Source organism: Trichosurus vulpecula, chromosome 5 (assembly GCF_011100635.1).
Source record: "Trichosurus vulpecula isolate mTriVul1 chromosome 5, mTriVul1.pri, whole genome shotgun sequence".
In the NCBI taxonomy this organism is placed as follows: Eukaryota; Metazoa; Chordata; class Mammalia; order Diprotodontia; family Phalangeridae; genus Trichosurus; species Trichosurus vulpecula.
In genome coordinates this window covers 118,759,253-118,782,173 of record NC_050577.1, presented here as the reverse complement: position 1 = coordinate 118,782,173, position 22,921 = coordinate 118,759,253, and the positions used below count along the sequence as shown (strand labels likewise).

The 22,921-nt window shown below is 38.9% G+C and overlaps 1 protein-coding gene across 6 annotated transcripts in view; it reads left to right on the top strand.

Annotated features, from left to right (window-relative positions):
• Positions 1-22,921, top strand: part of AHCYL2 (adenosylhomocysteinase like 2) — a 147,140-nt gene that overhangs the window by 105,161 nt on the left and 19,058 nt on the right. For 4 of the 6 annotated variants that reach the window (XM_036759889.1, XM_036759885.1, XM_036759891.1 and 1 more), the window contains 6 exons: positions 7,164-7,272; positions 14,062-14,205; positions 15,495-15,595; positions 16,346-16,448; positions 18,119-18,213; positions 21,905-22,011. In XM_036759889.1, the coding sequence (XP_036615784.1) occupies positions 7,164-7,272; positions 14,062-14,205; positions 15,495-15,595; positions 16,346-16,448; positions 18,119-18,213; positions 21,905-22,011 (659 nt within the window). Of the gene's footprint in view, positions 1-7,160; positions 7,273-14,061; positions 14,206-15,494; positions 15,596-16,345; positions 16,449-18,118; positions 18,214-21,904; positions 22,012-22,921 lie in introns of all 6 variants that reach the window. The other 2 variants (XM_036759887.1, XM_036759888.1) reach the window with 1 other exon arrangement.

Here is a 22,921-nt window from a genome sequence, read left to right as displayed (position 1 = left end):
TGGTTGTTGGAAACTTGGATCTACTACTTACTTTCTAACTTCAGGAGAGTGACTTCAACTGCCATTACAGGAAAAAAAAAATTGACATTCGGGAAGGATTTGTTTTGTCTGTTTCAGAACTGCTTCACGTTAAATATTTTAAAAGAGGAATTTGTATTTATTATGTATTTCCTTTGTTTATCCAACTCATACTTCCAGAAACTGTACATTCCAGTATTGCATTTAATCAGAATTTATATTTGGTTCATTTTTTCCCCTTTGGCTTTCAACTCCAATAGTATCAGAAGTTTTCTAGTGATTATATTCAATGGTTTTTAAATCTTCAGATTTTTTAGAGGTAAGGATGACATGGGAAGGGAGGTCTGTGTTTTCATTGACATAGGGAATTCATGCTGGGAAAATTCCTTCCACAAATACCAGAGCAACTTTTCTACAGTTAGAGTCTTAAGGGAGCTGCCTGGGACACGGAGGGTTAAGTTATTTAAGTGACTTAGCCAGACTCACAGATCTGGTATTTGTCGGAGGCATTTCTTGAACCCTGGCCTCCCTGATTGGGACTAGCCCTTTATCTGCCATAGAACGCTGCACTTAACTCCTTAAGTAGGAGAGGTACTTTTTCAAAACATTTTTTTAGGGCCCAGCTCAAGCTTGACCTCCTTTTTGAAGCCATTCCTTGATCACTAAAGCCTACAATGACTTTCACCTCTTCTGAACTGATTTTTAGAATCATATACTATATCTTATCATCTCTTTTATTGTTGTGAATGCATTGTATTTCTTTGTATCATCTACAATGCCAGTTAGACTGTTGTGTGTATAGTAGGTACTCAGTATCAATATCAAATTGCTATTAAATGAAAAACCTAGAAAAAATGTTTTGTCTTGGGATCAAATATAGTGCTGCATTATTAAGAAACACCTTTAATAAAAGAGAGAAAAGCAAGTTTTGGAAATGGCAAAATGCAGTTCTCTTAATCAGAATAAATCAAAAGAAAGAATCACAAAAATATGTATGCACCTGATCATAGCTACAGAAGTTAATCTTCCTGAAATTTCCATGTCACTCCTTATTCAACATAATGTGACTGGAGAGAGAAAACCTCTTTCCATCTGTTTTTCCAATCAAAAAGTTCAAACTGGGTCACGTAATGTTTTCAGTGACCTCAACTAAAATACTGCAGTTGCAGTTGAAGCATATTAGGTTGAAAGAAAATAGTAAAGGCAGAAAATGTGGTAAATCAAGGAAATTGATTTTTAGTTTAATATAAAAATAATTTGAAATAAGGAAAAAAGTCCTTTTGCCTTCCTGGAGGGAAAATATTTGATAAATCTAAGATATTGGTGGTGAGAGTATTATTGTAGTGACTTTTGGGACAGCCCTTTAGCACCTGTACTTATTCTCATTTTTGTTGTTGTTATAATAAGGAAATTCTTTTGTAAGTGGCAGCCATATTGTTAATATTAACCTGGAATGTGTAAAGTCAAGCTAAGTTCTGCTTTGATATTATTTAAATAAAGATTTCTGAAGTCCCGCATTACCCCCAGTTTCCTATTGCACTGAATTTTCTTTATACCATCTACAGTACCTGGTGGACTGCTTCACACGTAGTAGTTACTGACATTTTAAACTGGATGTCCTGGAGACATCTTAAATTCATCATGTCCAAAACAGAATTTATTATCTTTCCTTTCAAAACCTTCCCCTCTTCCAAACATCCGTATTTCTGTCGAAGGAGCCACCACCTTGGTATTATCCTGTTTTTCATTCTATATATCCAATCAAAAGTTGTTGTATTTCTCTACTTACACAGTTATGACCTTAGTTCAGACCTTCAATGCCTAGATAAGTGGTATCAAACTCAAATAGCAAAGGGGCCAGTAATCTGTACATAAAGATCCCTGCAGACAATATAATTCACTCAGCTTTAAAATGTAATGTTATCTGTATTTTCTTATATTTTTATTTTTCTTGTAAAATATTTCCCAATTACATTTTTATCTGGTTCTAACGCCACTGGAAGGCAGCATATTTGACACCTCTACCCTAGATTATTGCAACAGCCTCCTCATTGGACTTCTCAAGAGACTCAAGTCTCTCCCCACTCTAGTTCATCTTATTTTTTGCTGCCTAAGTGATTTTCTTTAAGCACAGATCTGACCATGTTACTTCTCTCCTCAATGAATTCTAGTGACTACCTGTTGCCTGTAGGATAAAATGTAAACTCCTCTATTTAGCTTTTAAAGCCCTACACATCCTGGCCTTGGCCTATCCTTCTAGCCTCATTAGACATTACTCCACCTTCTGTGCTCTATGATCCAGCTAAACTGGCCTTCTCTCAGTTCCTCACTTACAACACTCAATCTCCTGGCTCAGTGCCTGGAGTGCACTCCCTCACCTCTCTTTCTTCAAGATGGACTCCACTATTTTCTGTGAATACTTTCCTGATCTCCTTAGCTGCCAATGCCCTACATGCCAAACTATCTTTTATTTAACTACTTTATATTTATTAGCATTATTTATGCTGTTGATATTTGAACTTGTATCTCCTGTTAGAATGGAAACTCCCTGCAAGTAGGGATTGTTTTGTTCTTTGTACTGTGTTCTCAACACCTAGCACAGTGCCTGACACAGAGGAGGCCCCTACTAAATAGTTGTTGATTGATAAGATTCTCAAATCCAGCAAGTGAGCACTTGTCATGATCATCATCAGTGTATCCTCCAATACTACTATATAAGCTATTGAGTCAGTAGAGAAAAATCAGTATTTTAGCTTAATTAGTTTTTCTTCACTCTTAGATGACAGCATTGGACAAGTTTCCAGTCATATTCAGAGTGACATCACCATTATTGATTTAGGGCTAGACCCCTAGAAGAGCTGTTTAATTGTGCCATTCCCAGGTGCCAATCAAGAAAATAGTCCTAGGTACAGAAGCTACAGATGCAAATGGAGCTTAGTGCATGTTAGCTTGGTATAACTTTCTCTATTACAGTTATTAATGCCACAAAACTGAGAAGACACAGAAATCAGTTTATTTCCAAACTGGTTTGCCTGGATACCTAACCAAAAATTAAGAGTACTTGGAAATAATAATCTATTCTGTCCCTTTAACTGTATGTAAATGAACTTGCCTCTTTGAGGAAAAATTTCTAGTCAAATTGCTGCTCCTCTCTCTTTAATGTTGCAAACCAGAGATTAATCCTCCAGTATGTTCACCATGCTCCTCTCTAGTCTTTTCCCTCTCCCATCAGCAATCTTAGTGACTCCAGATGTGGCTCTAACCAACCTTTTTTTTTTTGATGGGTGTAGGGGTTGTATGTGTGTTACCTTTGCTTTGCCCCCCACCCCAGTAGTTCCAACAATTGTTCTGACAGGAACCCCAAGATTTAATCACATAATTTTACTAGGGCTTCATCTACTATATTTTGCTCTGAAATGGTAGTGGTAGTTTGATTAACATCTTTATCTGGCAGCTGACAGGGTTATTGGTCTCTGACGATTCTGGGGAGCTAGGGGAACCATCTACTCTACATCCAGAGACAATAAATGTTGAAATGTGGAAAATGAGAACAGGGTAACCCAAATCAGCAAAAAACAAGCCAGGGAAGCTTTCCTGTGGTCCCAATTTAATAGGAAAGACATCATAACTTAATTGTGATGCAGCCGATTTGAAGAAGCACTTTAATAACCAAGGGCTAAAGCCTGGTCTACAGGTCTGCCCTGCCTAAGGACAGAGGGGAATGCAGGCTAGGCTGGGACTTCCAAATTACTTGGCATTATTTTAAAACTTTTTCTTAGGAGTATAATAAGTCTCCTCATTGTTTTAATGGCTTGGTAGTTAATTTTTTTCTAATGAGGCCAGGTTAACTGAAATCATCTGACATGGGGGAAAAAAGGAGGAGGTAGTTAAAAAGGAACCTAATTAGCAAGTTAATTATAGCAAGCAAAAAGTGCACTGGTTATATAAATAAGCTATTGTTATGCGCATGCAAGTTGGGCCACGTTGGGGGACTTGTTGTTAAGGTTTAGAGGTCAGAAGATCCTTGTAATTAGGCGAAAAAATAAAGCAAAATAACCACCACTACTCTGAAGCTAGGAATGGCTGGTGTTCAGCTCGCAGAAATATCTTATTAAATATTGGGGTTCTCCTGCCAAAGTGGTTGTTGTTGCTGCTGCAAGCAGACTAGGCAAGGCTAATAACCCCACCAAAACCGCCAGCTGGAACCAGAGCTGCCAAGATTGCTGATGGGGAAAGGACTGGACACCAGGGTCCCTGGACTGGAAAGGTGGTGAGAGGGTTATAGGTGGTAGCACTATGTTGAGCAGCAAGAAGAAGTACATTGTCAGTGGCGACTCTGGGATTAAAGCCCAGGTGAGGCTGGATTTGTTGCTATTGTATAGTATGAAGCCAGTGGCTTATATTTCTTTTCTTTCCCCCCTTCTTCTTGTGTCTGATTGAAGGCTTTTCTCTCTGGCATAGAATCAGTGTCTCTCTACTATCTTCTTTTGCCTCACTGCCTGTTGGAAGGAAAGGATTCTCTCAGGAGTTAGAGCAGAAGGGGTGAACAATATTTTACTTTATAGAGCTCCTTGGATTTAACATTAATCCTAAGAAGGTAGGAACTTTAGGAGATAGAGGTGACGGGGACCATCAGTGTATCACAGGAGGGTGGGGAATGTATTGCTGTATCAGAAAGTAGGTATTTGAGTTAAATGTGTATCAGCAATGTATTCCTTGGGGTTGGAGAAGGCCATTAGAGGACAATAACTCCTTTCAGCAGAGAAAACCATCTATTTCTGCACGTTAGACTTGATTGACTCTTGGTTATAGTTGATGAGCAAGCACTTGACCCTGACAAAACTTCTATATGACTCCAGTTTTGCATTATCAGTTTGTTTCCATGATTCTGTGGTCTCAAATAGAATCGATTTGCTAACCAGTAAACAGGATTTTAAACAACCCTTTGCCTTTCTATTTATAAGGATTTTAAAAGGTGTACCTGAACTTGGGACTAGGTCTGAGGAAATACTGCAAGTGGAGAGGGATTTTTACAAAAAGAGAAAACCCATAAAAACTAGTTTAAGAAAGTGCTAGTTAAGTTTCTAGACAATGCTATGTTGAGTTTATAGACTAGAGCACTACAAATTCTATGATGAATTAGCTACTCCGGATTATGGGAGAGACTAAATATCCAATTCAGGATCTATTGCTCCATTTTTTAAAAACAGCAAACAGCATTCTAGTTAGTTGCTTGATGTGGAGCCATATTGAAGGAGAGCTGATTTGTACCTTTTTTTTGTATCTTGTGGGTCTAGAAAGAAGAATCTGTGACTTTCTTCTTGAAGACAGTCTCCAGAACCATTACTTATGTATGGCTGGCATTCCATTCATGTTTTTGACATCTTGATGATATCATCTTACTCTTTGGCTTGGTGTACCATTCTTGTAATTTGTATAAAACTTACTAAAGTAAAGAAGGTGAAGAAGTAATAGCCTAGTGTGCATTACTCTCTTTGGAACAAATGTTCATTGAATTCAAATTCATTTTGCCCTTGTTTTTGGATGGCATCTGTAATTTCATTGGTATAAGGAACTCCCAGCGCGAAAACTCATTCTACCAATAGTAATGAACACTCCTACAACCTAAAGCCTTAAAGAGTTTCCTAGAGCTCCAAGAGGTTGAATGACTTGAACTTAGGTCACTCTGAGGCCATGTATCCAATTAAGCCATACTGCTTTGAACATATGTGTCCCTCATATCCTTTCTGAAGCAGTAAGGTGGACTTGAGCAGAGGGGTCAAACAGCTGGCTGAGCTCCCTCCCCTCCCCCACCCAGATTGCAATGTCATTGGGAAATTATTCTTAAAAATACAATAAAATATAGATAATATCACATTTTAAAACTAAGGCAATCTGAGTCCCTCAGGGATCCTTATCTTTGGATCAGTGCCTCTATTTTTATTTGAGTTTGATACCACTGCGCTAGAGCACAGGAAAGTAGAAGGCAGAGGGAGAACACCAAAAAAAATAAAACCGTAAATACATTTTTAAAAAGTTATTTCTGACTTTACAGATCACTAATTTCACATTATTGGGCAAACTGCTAAACCACCATGCCCAGCTTTTCCATCTACAAAATTAAACTTTCAGTCTCTTCCTCCTCATCTCTTCCACCACCACTTTGGAGAGATATTGAAGACAATAGTGTGGTGACATGAAAGCACCAAATATCTCTAAATAAGAATGCTAGATTAATTCAAATGGTAATAATCTTGGTATTGAGTCATTTTCTACGCTCCCAATATCTAGAGCCAGTACAACTGTATCAGAATGATAATAGTGGAACAATCTCTAAGCAACTGTGCAAGAACTCAGCCTGAGGAGGAGAAAAAAGATGGATTTTTAAGGCAAAAAGTACAAGGTGTTCTTTATAAATACAGCACAGTCCTGATTACTTTGGATCCTACACACATTCATCTTTTGTAAGAAATAAAAACAAAAAAGCTGATGGCAAAAACTTCCAGAAAAGCTGCTTCTAAGGCATGTGTTAGGGGCAGTGTACATTCAGCCTAATCTTCTACATCTTCTGTAAAAAATATGGTACATCACAGTGTTCAGAATTATGACCTTGAAGCCCGCCCTACAAGATTCTAAATCCTTAAAAACTAAATTATGTTCATTCTTTGTACTAAGGCAGGAAAGTAGTAGTAGTATGTGTAGTATGTGTAGTAGTAGTAGTAGTAGTAGGTGACTAAAAATTTTAGAAAGCTTTTCAACAATAAAGATTAATATGGAAAGTGTTTTCTGACCAATAACTTGGCTAATTAGAATGCCATATTCTCCAAGTATTCCTTTTAGTTAAGATTTTATTTGTTTTTGGAGGGGTAAGATCTACATATATGATAGTGACTTCGGATTTTTGCAATGAAGACATTCTAGATTTTTATAGAACTAAATTGTTTTATGGTAAGAGACCTGTCCTCTAACCTCACCAAGAGTCTTAACATTTCGACTCTAGTTTGGATGGAACGTCCAAATCATCTTTACCTGAAAGGTAGGAAAGAAACCTTCATGCAAAGGTGGGGGGGTTGATTGACTTCTGGTCTCTCTTAATATGAAATATCTTTTGCTGGATGTAACTGGAACTTTTTTTTTCTCAGCAGATCCAATTTGCTGACCAGAAGCAAGAATTCAACAAACGTCCCACAAAGATTGGACGCCGCTCTCTGTCCCGTTCCATCTCTCAGTCATCTACTGACAGCTACAGCTCAGGTGCGTGATATAGCTGCCCATGCTACTCTTATTCCAATCTAAGTAAGGGCCTGTAAGTTCTTCATTGAAAGAGTAAACTCCTTTTCTTCCTAGTAGAAATTCAGACTAAAATTTCAAATGAAATTATTGGATTCATCTTTGGGAGTTTATGGGAAGAACTCATTTCTTTAAGCTTGCTTCTAACTCATAAAATAATTTTCTTCATATAGAGTCAGGACAGGTTAGTAAAGGAAGAACAGTTTTTGGACCTACCCAGAAAGGCAGTGATGCTTCTTAACAAAAGTGTACATTTTCAGATTTGTATTTTTCCATCCTTTGAATGCTCTCATTTCTGTTTGTGCAGAAGTCCTGGGTACTTGCAAATACCCAGGGAACCCTGCCTTGCCCCAAGAAGCAATAAAGATATTCTGGCTAGCTCGAACAAGTTTTGTAAGACCTTTGTCTCCGATGCCCTCCCTCCTGAGCTGCTTTATTCCCTTACCTATAACTTCCCTCTTTGTTTTGCATTGACACTAACTCACAGGTGTATGAGTTTGATGAGCCTTGAAAATCTGAGCAGGAACTATTACAGAAACTATTAATCCTTGTAGACCTTTATTGGAAAACATTGATCAAGTGTTCCTAAATGGCTTTAAAAAAAAAGATTAAAATGTCCAAAAAAGGCTAAAACAATGCCAGATATTAATGTCTTCCACTAAAAGGTACTCAAATATTGTTCATTGATTCTCTTAGTATAATAAACATAACAAAAAACATTATCCTAACCTTATCAGTTAGGATATTCTACCAGTGATTTGTATCATACCTTGAGTACCAAGTATAGATCTGGTCTGTACTTTAGTAAAAACATTAACAGAGCTGAAGAAGATTTAGAGAAGGGGTATTGAAATGATAAAAGGAATGAAAAGGCTTCTTTTAAAAGGACTCCAGTCCAGAAAGAAAATGATGATCAAACGAGCGAGATTTATAGAATTATGAAAGAAATTGATAAAATAAGCATGTTTATTCAAATTCTGGAATTTAGAATTAAGGGGAAGGGATATGTCCTAAGGCTTGAGAGAGGAAATACTTAAGAGGAAATTCTGCTTTATATTGCAGATGATAAACTTAATAGTACTTGTAGGCTGAAATATTAACAGATTTAAGAGGGTTTGTTTTAAGAGGAATGTTTTAGAGGTATGTTCTTTTAACCTGTTGAGACTGACATTATAGAAAGCAACTTTGTCTTTTGTTGGCACTGACGGTACTCTAGTGGATGAACTGTAGTCTTAGCCTTTCATAGCAGTTCTTTATTATGTTCTTATGTAATTCTGATTTGAGTTTATCCTAATCACCTTTTCACAGTAACTTCACATATTTATTAAAAATCTCAGTTGTGGCCTGAAGTTGTGGCCTTTTGGTCTCTACTCCAGTAGGAAAAGGGTGTGGGTTTTTTTTTTTTTTTTGGTTGTTATGTAGAGTTGAAACTTAATTCTTTGGCTGTACTTTTTAAGCTGATTAGGCTGTGTTCTTTAAACTTTCCCCTTCATAGCTTTGTCTAGTCCTTGAAACTATGAACAGAAGGGCACATGACATAACTCCCATGAATTTTATCTGAAAAATCCCAAATATTGTAGCTAAATTTTTCTGCTGAAACAACAAGAATAGATAAATGTAAGAAGGAAATTCATAAGTGAACAATTTAGCACTAGAGACAAAAATAATGAAAATTAATTATGTAAATGTTTTAACATTCAAATGCGAGTTCTAGTTTTGATTAAAAATTGACCAAATTTAGAGTATGTTCTTATAGAAGAGTCCTCGGTCCTGTCTTCCTGATATTTAGGGAGGAGAAATAGCTTTTCATCTAGTATCTTAACAAAGTGGCTTGATACTCTGATGAGCCCATAGTCACTCATGAAGTTCCATTGGTGAATTTGAGCTGGTATCCATACAGGTATTGAAGTCTCTTGAACAGGTTGGACAAACAGAGCTATTACTTGTTCAGCATATTCAGTTTAGGAACATAAAATCAGAGCATCTTGAGTCAGAAAGGATCTCTCATCAAATGCAGTAGTTCCATCTAACAGCATCCCTCTGTTGAGCTCTTCCTTACTGGAAAGCTTGCCACTTCATTAGACTGTCACACATTTTGTCAACATCCCTCTTAAAATATTGGTCCCAGAATTGAATATATTGGTAGTTTGATTCTGGCCACTGCAGAGTACATTGGTGCTGCTAACTCCCTTGATCTGAGCACCATATTTCTAGTAATAGACTGAGATTGCATTTGCATCCTGAGCATCTGAGTGACACTTTTAGTTCATTTGAGCTGCTAGTCAGTTAACATCTCCATGTCAATTTCTTGCATTATCAAGACCATTCATACAAACCTTGTTTAGAAAAAAAAATAGTGAAAGAACTCTAGAGGCATGAGTGCTAGTCCTTTCTCTCTATTTAATGTGTTGTGTGATTTCTCATCTTTCTCATTTTCTGGATCATAGAGGCACTGGGAAATAAAATGAGGTAATAGGAAGTGGGTGGTGAGGGAGAATATTTCTGCTCAAAAGCTAAATTGAATTGGCTTGGTGCTTTACAAATAATAGGTATATTATGTACCTATAAATATTTGGAATCTACTTTCAACATTTATTATAACATCAGTTATAATAATATGATTAATATTCTCATGTTTATGTGGAGGGATTTCTAGATTTCACTTATTGTATATATGAAAGAACTTTTGAAACAGTCTTTATACATGAGTCATCCAGAAGCAGGGATAATAATAACACATATCAAAAGAAACCTTTGTGGCAGGACGCTTCTTCCAAAAGGACATTTATATGCCTAACCCCTTCCAAGCCAAGGCCTATGGCTCTGAGCTGCATTTTGTTATCATTTCCAAATGACATGATTTGGATGTCATTTCAGGGAGTAGTTGTGAATAGGTTCTTAAAAGCATTTTGTAGAAATAAGCTATGTTGAATGCTTTCCCCAAACCAAAACAAAACAAAACAAACCAACTTGAATTCAAAAGAGAACAGACTTCTAAAAAGTCAGATCATTTTTGTTGATATGTTTTTGAATAAAGCCTTTACAATGGGTTAATTAATTGCCACAGTTAATAACAGAGAGGAGGTGGGAGAACAGTGCCCTTTAGTTCCTGACTAGCTGTTATAAAATCCCAAGAAGAGCCTGATGAACAAAATCACTATGTTAAGTACTTTTCACATTTTTCCTAAAGGATTAAAATCATTGGTTAAATAAATCCTCACAGTGTTACCTAGCACACAGGTCACTTTTAACCCTTTTTATGAATTGAGAGGACCCAAGAATCCTGTGACTCACAGAGTTCTATAATTCAACAGGATTGGCTGTCCTAGAACTTTTAACTGAAAGGCTGTTCTGGTTCTCTTAGTTGTATTACAGGTATCTGTAGTTCATCTGTGGATATAAGTCTAGTAGGTCACAGGGGCTGAAAAGAAGGAACAACTGCTTGATCAGGCCACAGCCAGAGAGTACCAGCATCAGCCAGCAATTCAGAAATACTTTATAGAATAGAAACAGATTGATGTCCCTCATGTGTGCTTTGTCAAACAAGAAATAAGAAAATTGTCAAATAAGGATGTAGCTTCTAGTAATATTATTACATTATTAAAGGGCTGATCTTTTTGTCATTTTCTCATCTATCTGTTTGACTTTCTTTTCGTGGAAAGGGATAGGAAAGAACTACTTTTGTCATTTTAGAGATAAACTGAGGATAGGTCATTTTACCAATCAAGTACCAGTCTTGGTCAAAACTTTAGACCCATGTATTGATTTAGATCATTGCCCCTCCCACTATTTACTTATTTCATGTATTAAACTATGCTCATTGTCTCCAAAGTGTACTAACAATTAAAAACACTTACAAAAATCAACCCAGACTAAGTTTCTTTTGTAAACGAGACCAGTTCTTTGCCCCGAGTGGTCTTTTCTTCTAGCCTCTTTTTTTAAGGCACTAGAAATAGGAGTGCTTCCATAAAGGAAAGATCCTACACACTTTATCAGATAGGCTGCAGGGTTGGGTAACTCTGAGTGATGTCAATGCCTAGGCCTTGTTAAAACTAGAGTCTTGCTGTTCCTGAGGCTAACGAGACTGTTAGAAGTCAAGCAAAGAAAGCTGGAAGGAACAAGATGTTGGTTAGCATAATAGGTATCTAGTTCCTTTTCCGTTCATAGGAAATAGTCTTAGAGTTCAGCAGCACCTTAGAGATCACCTTGTTCAGTCTCAGTTCATTTTATAGATGAATTTGCTGAAATCCAAGATGCTTAAAAGACTCACCCAGAGTCACACAGCTAATTAATAATGTAGCCATTACTAGAATCCAGGCCTTCTGACATCCAGTATTCTTTCTACTATACCATGATGCCTCTGGAAGGGGTTCTTGACCAGAAGTCTATGAACTTAAAAATAAATTTGATAATTATATTTCAGTATAATTAGTTTCCCTTCTATGTATTTCATATTATTTATTTAAAAACATTATTCTGAGAAGGGGTCCTTAGGATTCGTCAGACTACCAAAGGGGTCTGTAACAAAAAAAGGTTAAGAACCTTTATTCTAGAACCTTTTCACTGTTAGTACTTCAGGTTTTATATGGTGTGGAATTAATATCTTGAACCAGAAATGAATAAGAGTTTGTCTTATAGAAGAGAGAGTTCCAAATTCAGAATCGGGAAAACTTGGTTCACATTCCACCTCTAACACTCAATATCTGTGTGATAGTGCATCTGTAACATAACCTTTTTGATTCTCAGTTTCCTTGACTGTTTACAAAGAAGAGAAAGAAAGAAAGAGTGAAGGGCTAGACGAGATAGTATTGAAGGTACTTTCCAGCTCTAACTCAGTGACCCTAAGAAGTGATTTGGTGTCCAGAATGTCTGTGTACACGTGGTAATTCCATTTGAGAGTGCTATCTTGTACTTCTGGTTCTGGGTTGCTGGGAAGGCAAAGCTATTAGCCACCTCCTCCCAGGTGAGGCAAACCTCAAGTCATAAACTGCTCCTGAGCTTTGATCTGCAAGACAGTTGACTGCCCTCAAGCAGTTCTTTCTGAGTTCTGTTGCCAAAGGTACTTTGAGCTCTCACTCACCCCAGAAAGGTGAAAGGAGGGGGGGGGGTGGGAGGGGCACGGAGGTTTTCAAAGTTTTTGTCCAGATTAGCTCCTTTCAAGAAGAAAAGTCTCATTTGGGACTTGCTAATCGCCTCACCACCCTTGGTGTCCAGGATCATTCTCATTGCCTCGTGTTGGGACTTTGTTGCAGGGCAGCATTCCAACCCTGGAAAGGACGCTTGGCCCCCTGGTGCCCAGATCTTTGGGACTGCCTTGCTTGATTCAGTTGGGCAGGGTCAGACTTGCCTTCTTTAGCTCAACTAGAGTTGAATCCTCTGAACAGAAATTCCAGCAGTGCCTTAATACTCTGGATATAATCGGATTAGTGCCCCGTAGACCCAAAGAATCCCAGGCTTTTACAGTTCTCCCTTCCTCTGTACCATGCCACGTATCCCTTTGGGAAGTGTATGGTGCTACATAGACACTTGAAGGCTAGTTAGAAAGACGCTCTCTCCAGAAACAGAGGCACTGAGCAGGGAACTGAGAATTACTTGAGGCCACTTCACAAGTGATTAGCAAGAACAGAGAACACTAAGAAGACTGAGAAACCACTAGATAGAGCAAAAGTAGTAGCACCAGCTGCATAATCAATACAAAGTTCAGAAGGGATTTCTATCTTTCTTTTCCCTCCAGCCTCTATTACTGCAGATGGAGGGCCAGACTTTGAATCATGAAGATCCAGGTTCAAGTCTTGCCACTAACATACAGCTGTGTGGCTGGGGCCAAGTCATTTAACCTATATGTGTCCCAGGCAGCTTTCTTAAACTCTCAGAATTGCTGATCTGGGTTAGTGGAAGGAGTTTCCAGACTTCACACTAATGTAATCAAAGTTGTAGACCTTCCTCACTCCCCTTTCTCACCTCCCTGACCAAAAAAATCTATTACTATATTCCATTTATTATATTATTACAATTACCGTATGCTTAGTTGGTCAGATCCAAAAAGAAGAAATCTGGCTCATTGAATATATCTAGAGTATCTTTATCCAGAATAAGTAAGGTCAGCATGAGGGGAAGGTACCGTGAATTCTTTACTGTTGGTGCCTATCAACAAGCATAATTCAGCCTAATTATATTTAGTGAGGAGGAATGGTACCAGCTGAGCCCTTTTTGCATGACTCTGGATGTTTTGCCCCGGCATCATTTATTTTCCAGCTTATAGGTATTGGACTTTGCATTGCAATTACACCTGCTGTCCAAGTAACAGCCAAGGAAGTGTAACTGATATTCTGGACATCTGAGTATTAATGGCTGTGGTTGCATTTGAATCTTTACTCAGAGGGTCTCTGAATACCAGTTCCTTCTGTCAGAACTAAGTGTTTAATAAAACAAGTGGCCTAATGCATCTCTCTTTGTGGTTGTGAACCATTCAGCCGCCATGAGGAACTGCCTTTTTTTAACTCCTTAGGATTTCTGTCTTAGCTGCTTCCTTCTGGGGGGCAGGTGATTGCTCTTCTCCAGTGAGTGATCAGGGCAGCTGTTCCCTCCCCTCCCCAAAATGTGTTTGACAAATGTCTAACTGTACAGGAAGCTGAGTGATCGCAACGTAGGTGGGAATCACTAGTGTATTGATTAGTGGCGCCAGCTGATGCCGCGCTTTTGGGTCTAAGAAGAAAAGAATTTTCCCCCTGAAGTTTCCTTTTCTCTCTCTAGCTGCTTCATACACAGATAGCTCTGATGATGAGACTTCCCCACGGGACAAACAGCAGAAGAATTCCAAGGGTAGCAGCGACTTCTGTGTCAAGAACATCAAACAGGCAGAGTTTGGCCGGCGAGAGATTGAGATTGCAGAGCAAGGTAAAGAAGGCAAATGCTTTCTAAACTTAACGCTTCAAGTCGACCTTTGACCTTTGTCCAAACCATTGCCTCAGTTATGTCTTGGAGTCAGAGAACTAGTGGAGGTCAGAGTGAAGTTTAATACTTGTAATGAGATCTGTGTTCAGAGAGGATTTCTCGAAAAAGGTGAACATTTGTACTCAGAGGGAGCCTCCTGTCACTACCCATCCCCACTCCCCAAGAAGAAAGGAGGCAAAAGCTAGAAGGAATTAGGACTCTGGAATATTGAGAAGCTTCTTAACTGAGGACCCCAGTGCTTAGTGCTGTCACTCTCCTTCTCAAGAAGCTTTAGTGGCTCCCTGTTGCCTCCGAGATTAAATACAAGCTCAGTTCTGCCATTTAAAAGTTTTTCCCAGTATGGTTCCAGCCTCTTCTTTCAGTCTGATTATGCAAACTCACCTCCTTGCCGTTTGCTTCTCAGGACATTCTCTCTGATGACTCTGTGCCTTTTCAGGTGCTGTCCCTCATGCCTGGAATGTTCTTTCTACCTCTTGGAACCTGTTAGCTCCATTCAAGTCTCAGCTTGGGTCACTTCTTTCTTTTTTTTTTCCTTTTATTTTATATTATTTTTTGATTAATTTATTTTCAGTTTTCAACATTCACTTCCATAAGTTTTCAGTTTTCTCCCCCTCCCCCTTCCTCCCTAAGATGGTATGCAATCTGATATGCACTCTACACATACATTCCTATTAAACACATTTTCACATTAGTCATATTGCATGGAAGAATTATAACAAATGGGAGAAACCATGAGAAAGAAAACAAAACAAAAGAGAAAATAGTCTGTTTCCCTCTCCATTCCAACTCCATAGTTCTTTCCTTGGATGTGGATGGCATTTTCCATCATGAGTCCTTTGGAAAAGTTTTAGGTACTTGCATTGCTGAGAAGCCTTTGTCTACCAAAATCAGTACTTGCGCACTGTGGCTGTTACTGTGTACAATGGGTCACTTCTTTCAAAAACACTTTGCTCATTCTCCCAGTTGCTAGAGTCCTTCCTCCAAATCATTTTGTATTTATTTTGTATCTCTTTATCTATGAATATGTCATATCTGTCTAGGAGAATGTGAGCCAAGACTGTCTCATTGTTGTATTTGGTCACACAGTGCTGAGTGCTGTACCTGGTTCATAGTAAATGCATAAATGCTTGTTGTTTGGTTGAATCTTACCAAAGGCTCAGGTTTTTATATATTTTTTTCTCCTTTCTTTCACATTCCTTACTCTTATTGTGGTATGTCTTGATCCCTTCCAGAGATGCCAGCACTGATGGCTCTGAGAAAGAGAGCTCAGGGAGAAAAACCTTTGGCTGGAGCCAAGATTGTGGGCTGCACTCACATCACTGCTCAGACAGCGGTGAGTCTCGTCTCCCTCCATAAGGAGAATGTGATTTACTGAAGGATGGTCTGGAATCTCTTACTTGGGGTTATCAGAATGGGGTCATGTGTGGAGCTATATCTCTGTATATCTCGAATATTGCCAGAATATTGTCTGGACAAAGAGTTCTTAATCTTTCTTGTGTCCTGGACTCTTTTGGCAGTCTAGCAAAGTCTGTGGAAGCCTGAGAAATGAGGCTTTCTCAGAATAATGTTTTTAAATATATAAAATAAAATACTTAAGATTAAAAAGGAAATCAGTAAGTTTACATACCTCAGATTAAGAACCCCTGGTCTGGATTATAGACTTGGTGTTAAGTAATTGTAGCCATAATGAATGAAGGTACCAACTGCAAGCCCAAGTCTCTGAGTGGTTATCATTATATGGAATAGAGAGTACCTTGAGCCGTGGTTAATGCAATACATTAATTAAAAGCCTTTATCTTTACAGAAATGCTGACAAATGAATTTAGATAGAACTCTAAAGAATGTAGGGTTTCCCAATCAATTTTTTTCAAATTGGTTCACATTGCTTTGGTAGATAAATCTCAGATACTCTCACATAACAAAGCTGAAGACCTTCTAGCAGCAAGAGGTGGAGGAAGAATTTAGAATGCTTTATCATGAACACTTCCTTCTGCTATACAAGCTGCTTCCACTAGCAACCTGTCTCCTTGGCCATTTGCTTTTAGAGCAATCATTCTCTGCTTCTTTTCCCTCGTTAATGTAGGTACTCATGGAGACACTGAGTGCTTTAGGGGCTCAGTGTCGATGGGCTGCTTGCAATATCTATTCTACCCTCAATGAAGTGGCTGCTGCTCTCGCAGAAAGTGGTAGGAAAATTTACCCATTTATACAAAGTGGGACTGGGGTGTGGTGGTGGTGATGATGGAGAGCATGGGTGTCTAACTGTTTAATATAAATGCTTTACCAGATTCTGCCTATAAACTTACAGTTGTTTCCAAGGAACTGTTTTGAACCTTACCCATTTGTAGGATTTCTCTCCTGAGGTGGCATGAACACTGGACTCATAGATTTTTTCTGATCTTACTCTCATTTTTGCTTCTCTCCTATCATTCATCCTGAAGTTGACCTATTACTATACAGTCATCTAATGGGTAACCATTATTGAAGATTGGTTTATGCCGTATTATGAGTTACTAGAGTACTGGGTTAGATGCTTTGACATGTTATTGTTAGGACACTTATGAAAACCATATATCTTCCCTCTTTAAAGAAACCTATTATGGATTCCTTTCCCAGGAAGAGAGGTGGACTGGAAAGTCAACCACCAAAATAGTACATTCCTGTCCCTGCCAGTTTTCCTAGAAGTAACTTAACCTCGTTTAAAGTTCAGTGTTTCTGTCTCAGCAATTAAGAAACCAACTTGAAATATTAATATTATTTCATGAATTCCATCTTTCTGTCCCTAGAGGACTAGAGAAATTAAATAAATCCAGACTTTTAGATTCAATTCTGGCCTCAGCCTTCAATTGCTGACTCATTGGGTTTGCAGAATGGACCAGTGCTTTAGAGGCTTACTTGGGAGCTTGTGAGAGGGGCCTGCATTTGTAAACCCTTCCCAAATCTGGCCCTTTATTTTGCCTTCATTCATAATTGTAGCACATATTCCTTCCATCACCTAGAAGCTTTTGACACAGTGGAAAGAGGCCTGAATTTGGAGTCAGGACATCATTCTAGTCCCAGCTCTCTGCTCACTTGACCTGTTTTGCCTTGGGTAGATCACATCTCTGGGCCGGAGTCTGTTCTGTAAAATGAAGGGTTTGACTATATTGTCTCTAAGGTCTCTTCCATTTTAAAATTAGCATATCCTGTATTCACAGCACCAGATTAAGGATGCTTGTGATTGTGTGAAGTTGAATCACACGGGAGTACCTGCATTTTAAGTAATTTAAAATCTGGTGTGTGAGATAATTTGATACCCAAAGAACTAATATGATAAATGTGATGTGTGATAAATATCCTAAGAAAGGCACAGTTAAATTGCCAGGAAAGTTCAGAGAAGTATTACTTGTGTGGCTATGATGACCAGGAAGAAATCATAGATGAGGTACCCTTGAGCTGGACCTTGAAGGATGGAATGTTTGATAAGGATAGTGGTAAATGGGGAGCAGTCTGGGCAAAGGGAAGGCACAAGCATAGAGAAAATAAAGTTCAAGGCACGTTTGTGGAGGAGGCAGTGCAGTTTGACAGGAGGGTTAGGTACTTCTCTCTGACTTGCTTTCTTTGCTGTATCATTTAGCATTAGAGGGAAACCTAGCTACACTTGGAATCCCCTTGCTCTCTAGGCATCTGAGAGCAGAAATGCGCCTGAAGAGGCAGGAATCCCCTAGAAGATACTGAACAAAATGCCAGAGAGTAAAGAACCTCCAGGAGCTCAATCTGTGGGCAGGGTTGAGATCTCAGGGATATTAGTTCCTCCTGCCAATACTTTAGGTTCCTCTTAAGTCTTTAATAGTGTCTCTTTGTCCTTTTTTCTCAGGATTTCCTGTCTTTGCGTGGAAAGGAGAATCAGAAGATGACTTCTGGTGGTGCATTGACCGTTGTGTGAATGTTGAGGGGTGGCAGCCCAACATGGTGGGTCAGATCACAGTCTGCTGGGGTAGGGTGGCCAGTGACTGAGTGGGGTTGAAAGTGTGTCCTGGTCAAGTGGGAACCAAAGCACAGTTCTGAGGCTTGGCTAGAAAATCCTTTGTTTTCTTCCAGATAGTCCAGTTACTTGTAGTTTAGTTTATGCAGCTAGGCGGTATAGCAGATAGAGTGCTGGGTCTGGAGTTCAGACTCAGGAAGACCTGAGTTCAAATCCAGCTTCAGCCACCAGCTGTGTAAACCGGGGCAAATTCACTTAACCACCATTTGTCTCAGTTTCCTCTTCTGTAAAATGGGTCTCATATTAGCACCACTCTCCTGAGGTTGCTGTGAGGATCAAAAGTGCTTAGCACAGTGCCTGGTACACAGTAAGCAGTATTAAACATTAGCGATCATTGTTATTATTTTTGTCAGCGACAGTTTACCTGAGTTTTTTCCAGTTATTTTAGGGAATTCTCTGTGATCAGATTCTTCTAATGCTGTTTTACCCTCAAAGTGCCTTGATTAGTACTGATGACAGGATTTTTCAAATGGAAGAAGACAGTCTGTTTGGGGCATTTATATTAGCCAATGGCATCAAAAGTCTCCCCAAGTTTCAGATATTCCATATTATAAAAGCAGGTAGTGAAACAGCTTCCCCAAAAGAGCTCACCATTGTGAGCCCTCTCTCCAGGTCCTAGAGACTGAACTTCTGTGCAAAACATTCAGGATATTTCCGTTTCACTCCTCAACATTCACCAATACCGCCACCATTGTAAAAGCGATCTGATGTTCTGCTTAAAGAAGATCAGAGTCTTACGGGTGAATGGCACATTTGGGAACTGAAGAGGGGGGTGCTGGCTGCTTTTCAGAGCACTTCTGCGTAATCAGGGAATTTACTCTGAAACCCCTGAATCTCTGGGCCTAAACATTGCTTGCCACCGAAGGAGAAGGGGGGAAGGAGGACAAGCATTTATTACGCACCATTTTACAAATATTATCTCATTTGATCCTTACAACAGTCCTGTGCGGTAAGTGCTGTTATAGTCACATTTTACAGTTGAGGAAACAGAGACAGGTTTAAGTGACTGATCCACGGTCACACTGCTGGGAAGCATTTATTTATCTATTTATTTTTAACTACATACAAAGTTTATTAAAAATAGGTTGCAGCAGGGGCAGCTAGGTGGCGCAATGAGTAGAGCACCGGCCCTGGAGTCAGGAGGACCTGAGTTCAAATTCGGCCTCAGACACTTGACAGACTTACTAGCTGTGTGACCTTGGGCAAATCACTTAACCCCAGTTGCCCTGCCTCCCCCCGCCCAAAAAAAAACCCAACAAAAAAATAGGTTGCAAGCGAAATACAATAGAAATGGGAAACTACAGAAGTTTTGATGCTTTTTTTCCATAATGTTGCATAAACAATTATGAAAAGCGCTCTTATATATACACATTTTATTTGAATGCCTGATGATGGCCAAGTTCTGTTTTGATTAAACCATTTATGGTTTCTAGATACATACATACTTACATATAATCTCATTATTATAGTATGTATAAATTGGTAAGTTAAAGCTGGATTTGAACTCAGGTCTTCGTAACTCCAGGCCCAGCTCTGTATGCACTGTACCTCTGTGCTTAGCTGCCTCAGAGTGCAGAGAATGTTACATACAGGATCAAAGGAACTATGAATCAGAGGAACTGAGACTGCAGAGATAGCCCTGGTGCACCATATATCTTGGTAGATTCTCCTTTGTTCTTCCTCTTTCCCTTCCTCCTCCTGTGAGCAGTGTGGCATTATCTGTGTTCATGTTCCCTTGTGCCAAGTGAAAATGTAGTTTTTGCTAGTTTAGGGAACCTGGGTGAATACTTAAAAATCCTTAGGAATTTTACCTGAGCATGTACTAACAAGGAATTTAGCAATGATAGGAAAGTGTGACAAATAAAAGCTAAAGGATTTTTCCTGAGAAAGAAAGCCATAATTCTAAACACCAACCAAGGGGAAAACACAAGTTTATACCAGAATGTTTATAAACTGTGCTAGGTCTGGAGTTCAGACTCAGGAAGACCTGAGTTCAAATCCAGCTTCAGACACTTATTACCTGAAGAAGAATAAGATAATGTCAAGTGAGGCTTTACTCTAAGAAAATGTGGCCTTGCATCTGATGTTTGAACTCTATCAATGCTAGTGATTTTTCTTGGTGTCTACCATCCTATAGATTTCTGTAGAGGGATTAAAATTGTTTTTACCATCAAAATAACATGTTCAGTTCTCACTGGTTACATTCGTTAATGATTAAGGAAGGCAGCTACCTTCCATGAACCCAGGAAAATACAAAAATTGGAGGGGAAAGGCAGGAATCTGCAATCCAGTATTTTCACTTGTTTCACTACCTTAGTCTTTTATTGAATGGTGTTTAGGAAATGGAGAATATAAGGGAAAATCCAGAAATAATACCAAATGTAGATGTAGAAAGATAATTGTCAAAGAAACCTTCTAGTTTCCTTAGGGAACCCTGTGCTTACATAGTCTGCCACTGGAAAAGGAGGCATTAACTTGTAACATGGAATTGGTTAAAAAAAAAAATTGATGTGACTACTTGGTTGGGTCCCTATGCTCACCATTTTTTCCCCAGTTTTTTTCCAGTTAAAGAAAATAGATAAACAGCAGTGACTGAAGTAAGATGAAGGACCAGTAGTAGTGAGGTTGGGGAGCCTGTGTCCTCCAGGGATACAAAAAGACATTTTGGACACTTGACAATATTGTTGATAAATTAAGAGAGAGGGTAGGTCCTGCTGGACTATTTCCCTCCTTTCTATATGGAAATTTTCATGTTTCTACAATCAGTTAAATACATGAGTGGGGGTGTGCAAGTGAGGAGCTGAGGATGACACAGGTTGCAGCCTGGGTGACTTTAAAAAACTTTAAAATTTTAAAAAACTAGGTAAGCTACATTTGTATCATTCGCTTCATCTATTGATATGTTAACATTGTTTGGTGTCACCTATTCTTGAGAAAGTCATCATGTGTCTTTGCAGCACTTCTGGTTTTAAATGTTCCCTAACCATCTCTTTAGCATTACATTTTACAGTTTTCTTAGGAATTGAAGTCAAATTCAGCTGATCTGTTTGCTTGTACACTCCATTCTCTTTCTTTTTGCAGAAATTCCAATCATTTACTCCTTTCCAGCCCTGGAATTTTCCATATACTTTCCAGGATCACTGACATTGACTTAATAGTTACATTGGCTACTTTTTCTAGTATCCAAGTGTCTTAAACTCTTTAAAGGAGCCAGGCGCCTTCCTTTTAGATCCTTTCTTGAGTGTCAACTCTCATTTAGCCATTTTTGTCCTATCTGTTTGAGTGCGATAAGAAATTTCTCATTTGGACTTTTGACTTCGTCTTGATGTGTAGAGAATGCCATATGGGAAGGTCACTTTACTATGAGAAGTATAACTCTGACCCACTGCACCATGCTTAAATTTATTCCAGTGTAGTCAAGAGTTTTTGTGGGGTTTTTGCACTGACTGCAAGCCATTGACTGCACACATTAAGAGGGTGATTTCTGTAACCCAATCTGAAGAATTGGAAAGTCAGTTAGTAAACAAGTCAGGTTCTAGAATGAGAGCCAAAGGAGCAAGTGTAACCTCAGGCTGTTGGCAGAACGAACAGCGTAATTATTACTGATCCTGATTGCAGATTCTGGATGATGGAGGGGACCTGACCCACTGGATTTACAAGAAGTATCCCAACATGTTTAAGAAAATCAAGGGTATAGTAGAAGAGAGTGTTACGGGCGTTCACAGGTAAGAAGCATCATGGGAATATCTGCTTTGTGGAGCCTAGATTCTTCTCTTTTAGCCACCATAGTGTGCCGTAATGGAAAGAATATGGTAGGTGCAACACCCTAGGTCAAGTCTCAGCTCTGTCATATACTTGTTTGTAACTTTGGGCAAACCATTGTACCTCACTAAGCCACAGTTTTCCCATCTGAAAAGTGGGGATAAGTATAGTACTTACTTCACAAGATTATGATTTACAAAATGCTCACAATAATCTCGCAAATCATAAACTGCCATATAAATATGAGTTCTCCCATATTGGAAACTGGAACATGATTTGATCGTAATAAGTTTTTATTTTTATTTTACCCTTAGAGCCAAATTGGTCAAGCTAATATTTCCCTCTAAACTGTCCCTTCTTCCTACTTTACTGTTACTGTTGAGAGCATCAGATCTTATCATTTCTACCTTCATAACATTTCTCATATACTTCCCTTTCTCTCTACTTATCTAGTCACTGCCCTGGTGCAAATCCTTTATCCCCTCAAGTGAAGACTATTATAGGACATTCCTCTTTTGTCTGCCTTCTCAAGCCCCTCCCTACTCCAATCCCTCCTCAATTCAACTGCCAAAATGATTTTTCTAAAGTGCAGGTCTAACCATGTCACCTTTTACTCATTAAGTGCCAGTGACTCCCTGTGAGCACCAGGATAAAATGTAAAACGCTCTTTGGGACATCTGAAACCTTACCAACATGGCTTCTTAGTCGCTTTCTAGGCCCCTTCTACTCTGCTGCCCTCCATATCCACTGGGATCAGGCTTTCTGGCATTTTAGCTGATCCTTACATGCATCATTCCCTCACACATCATACCCTGTGCCTTTTCACTAACTGTTCCTGAAACTGGAATGCTATTCCTCCTCACATCCCACCTA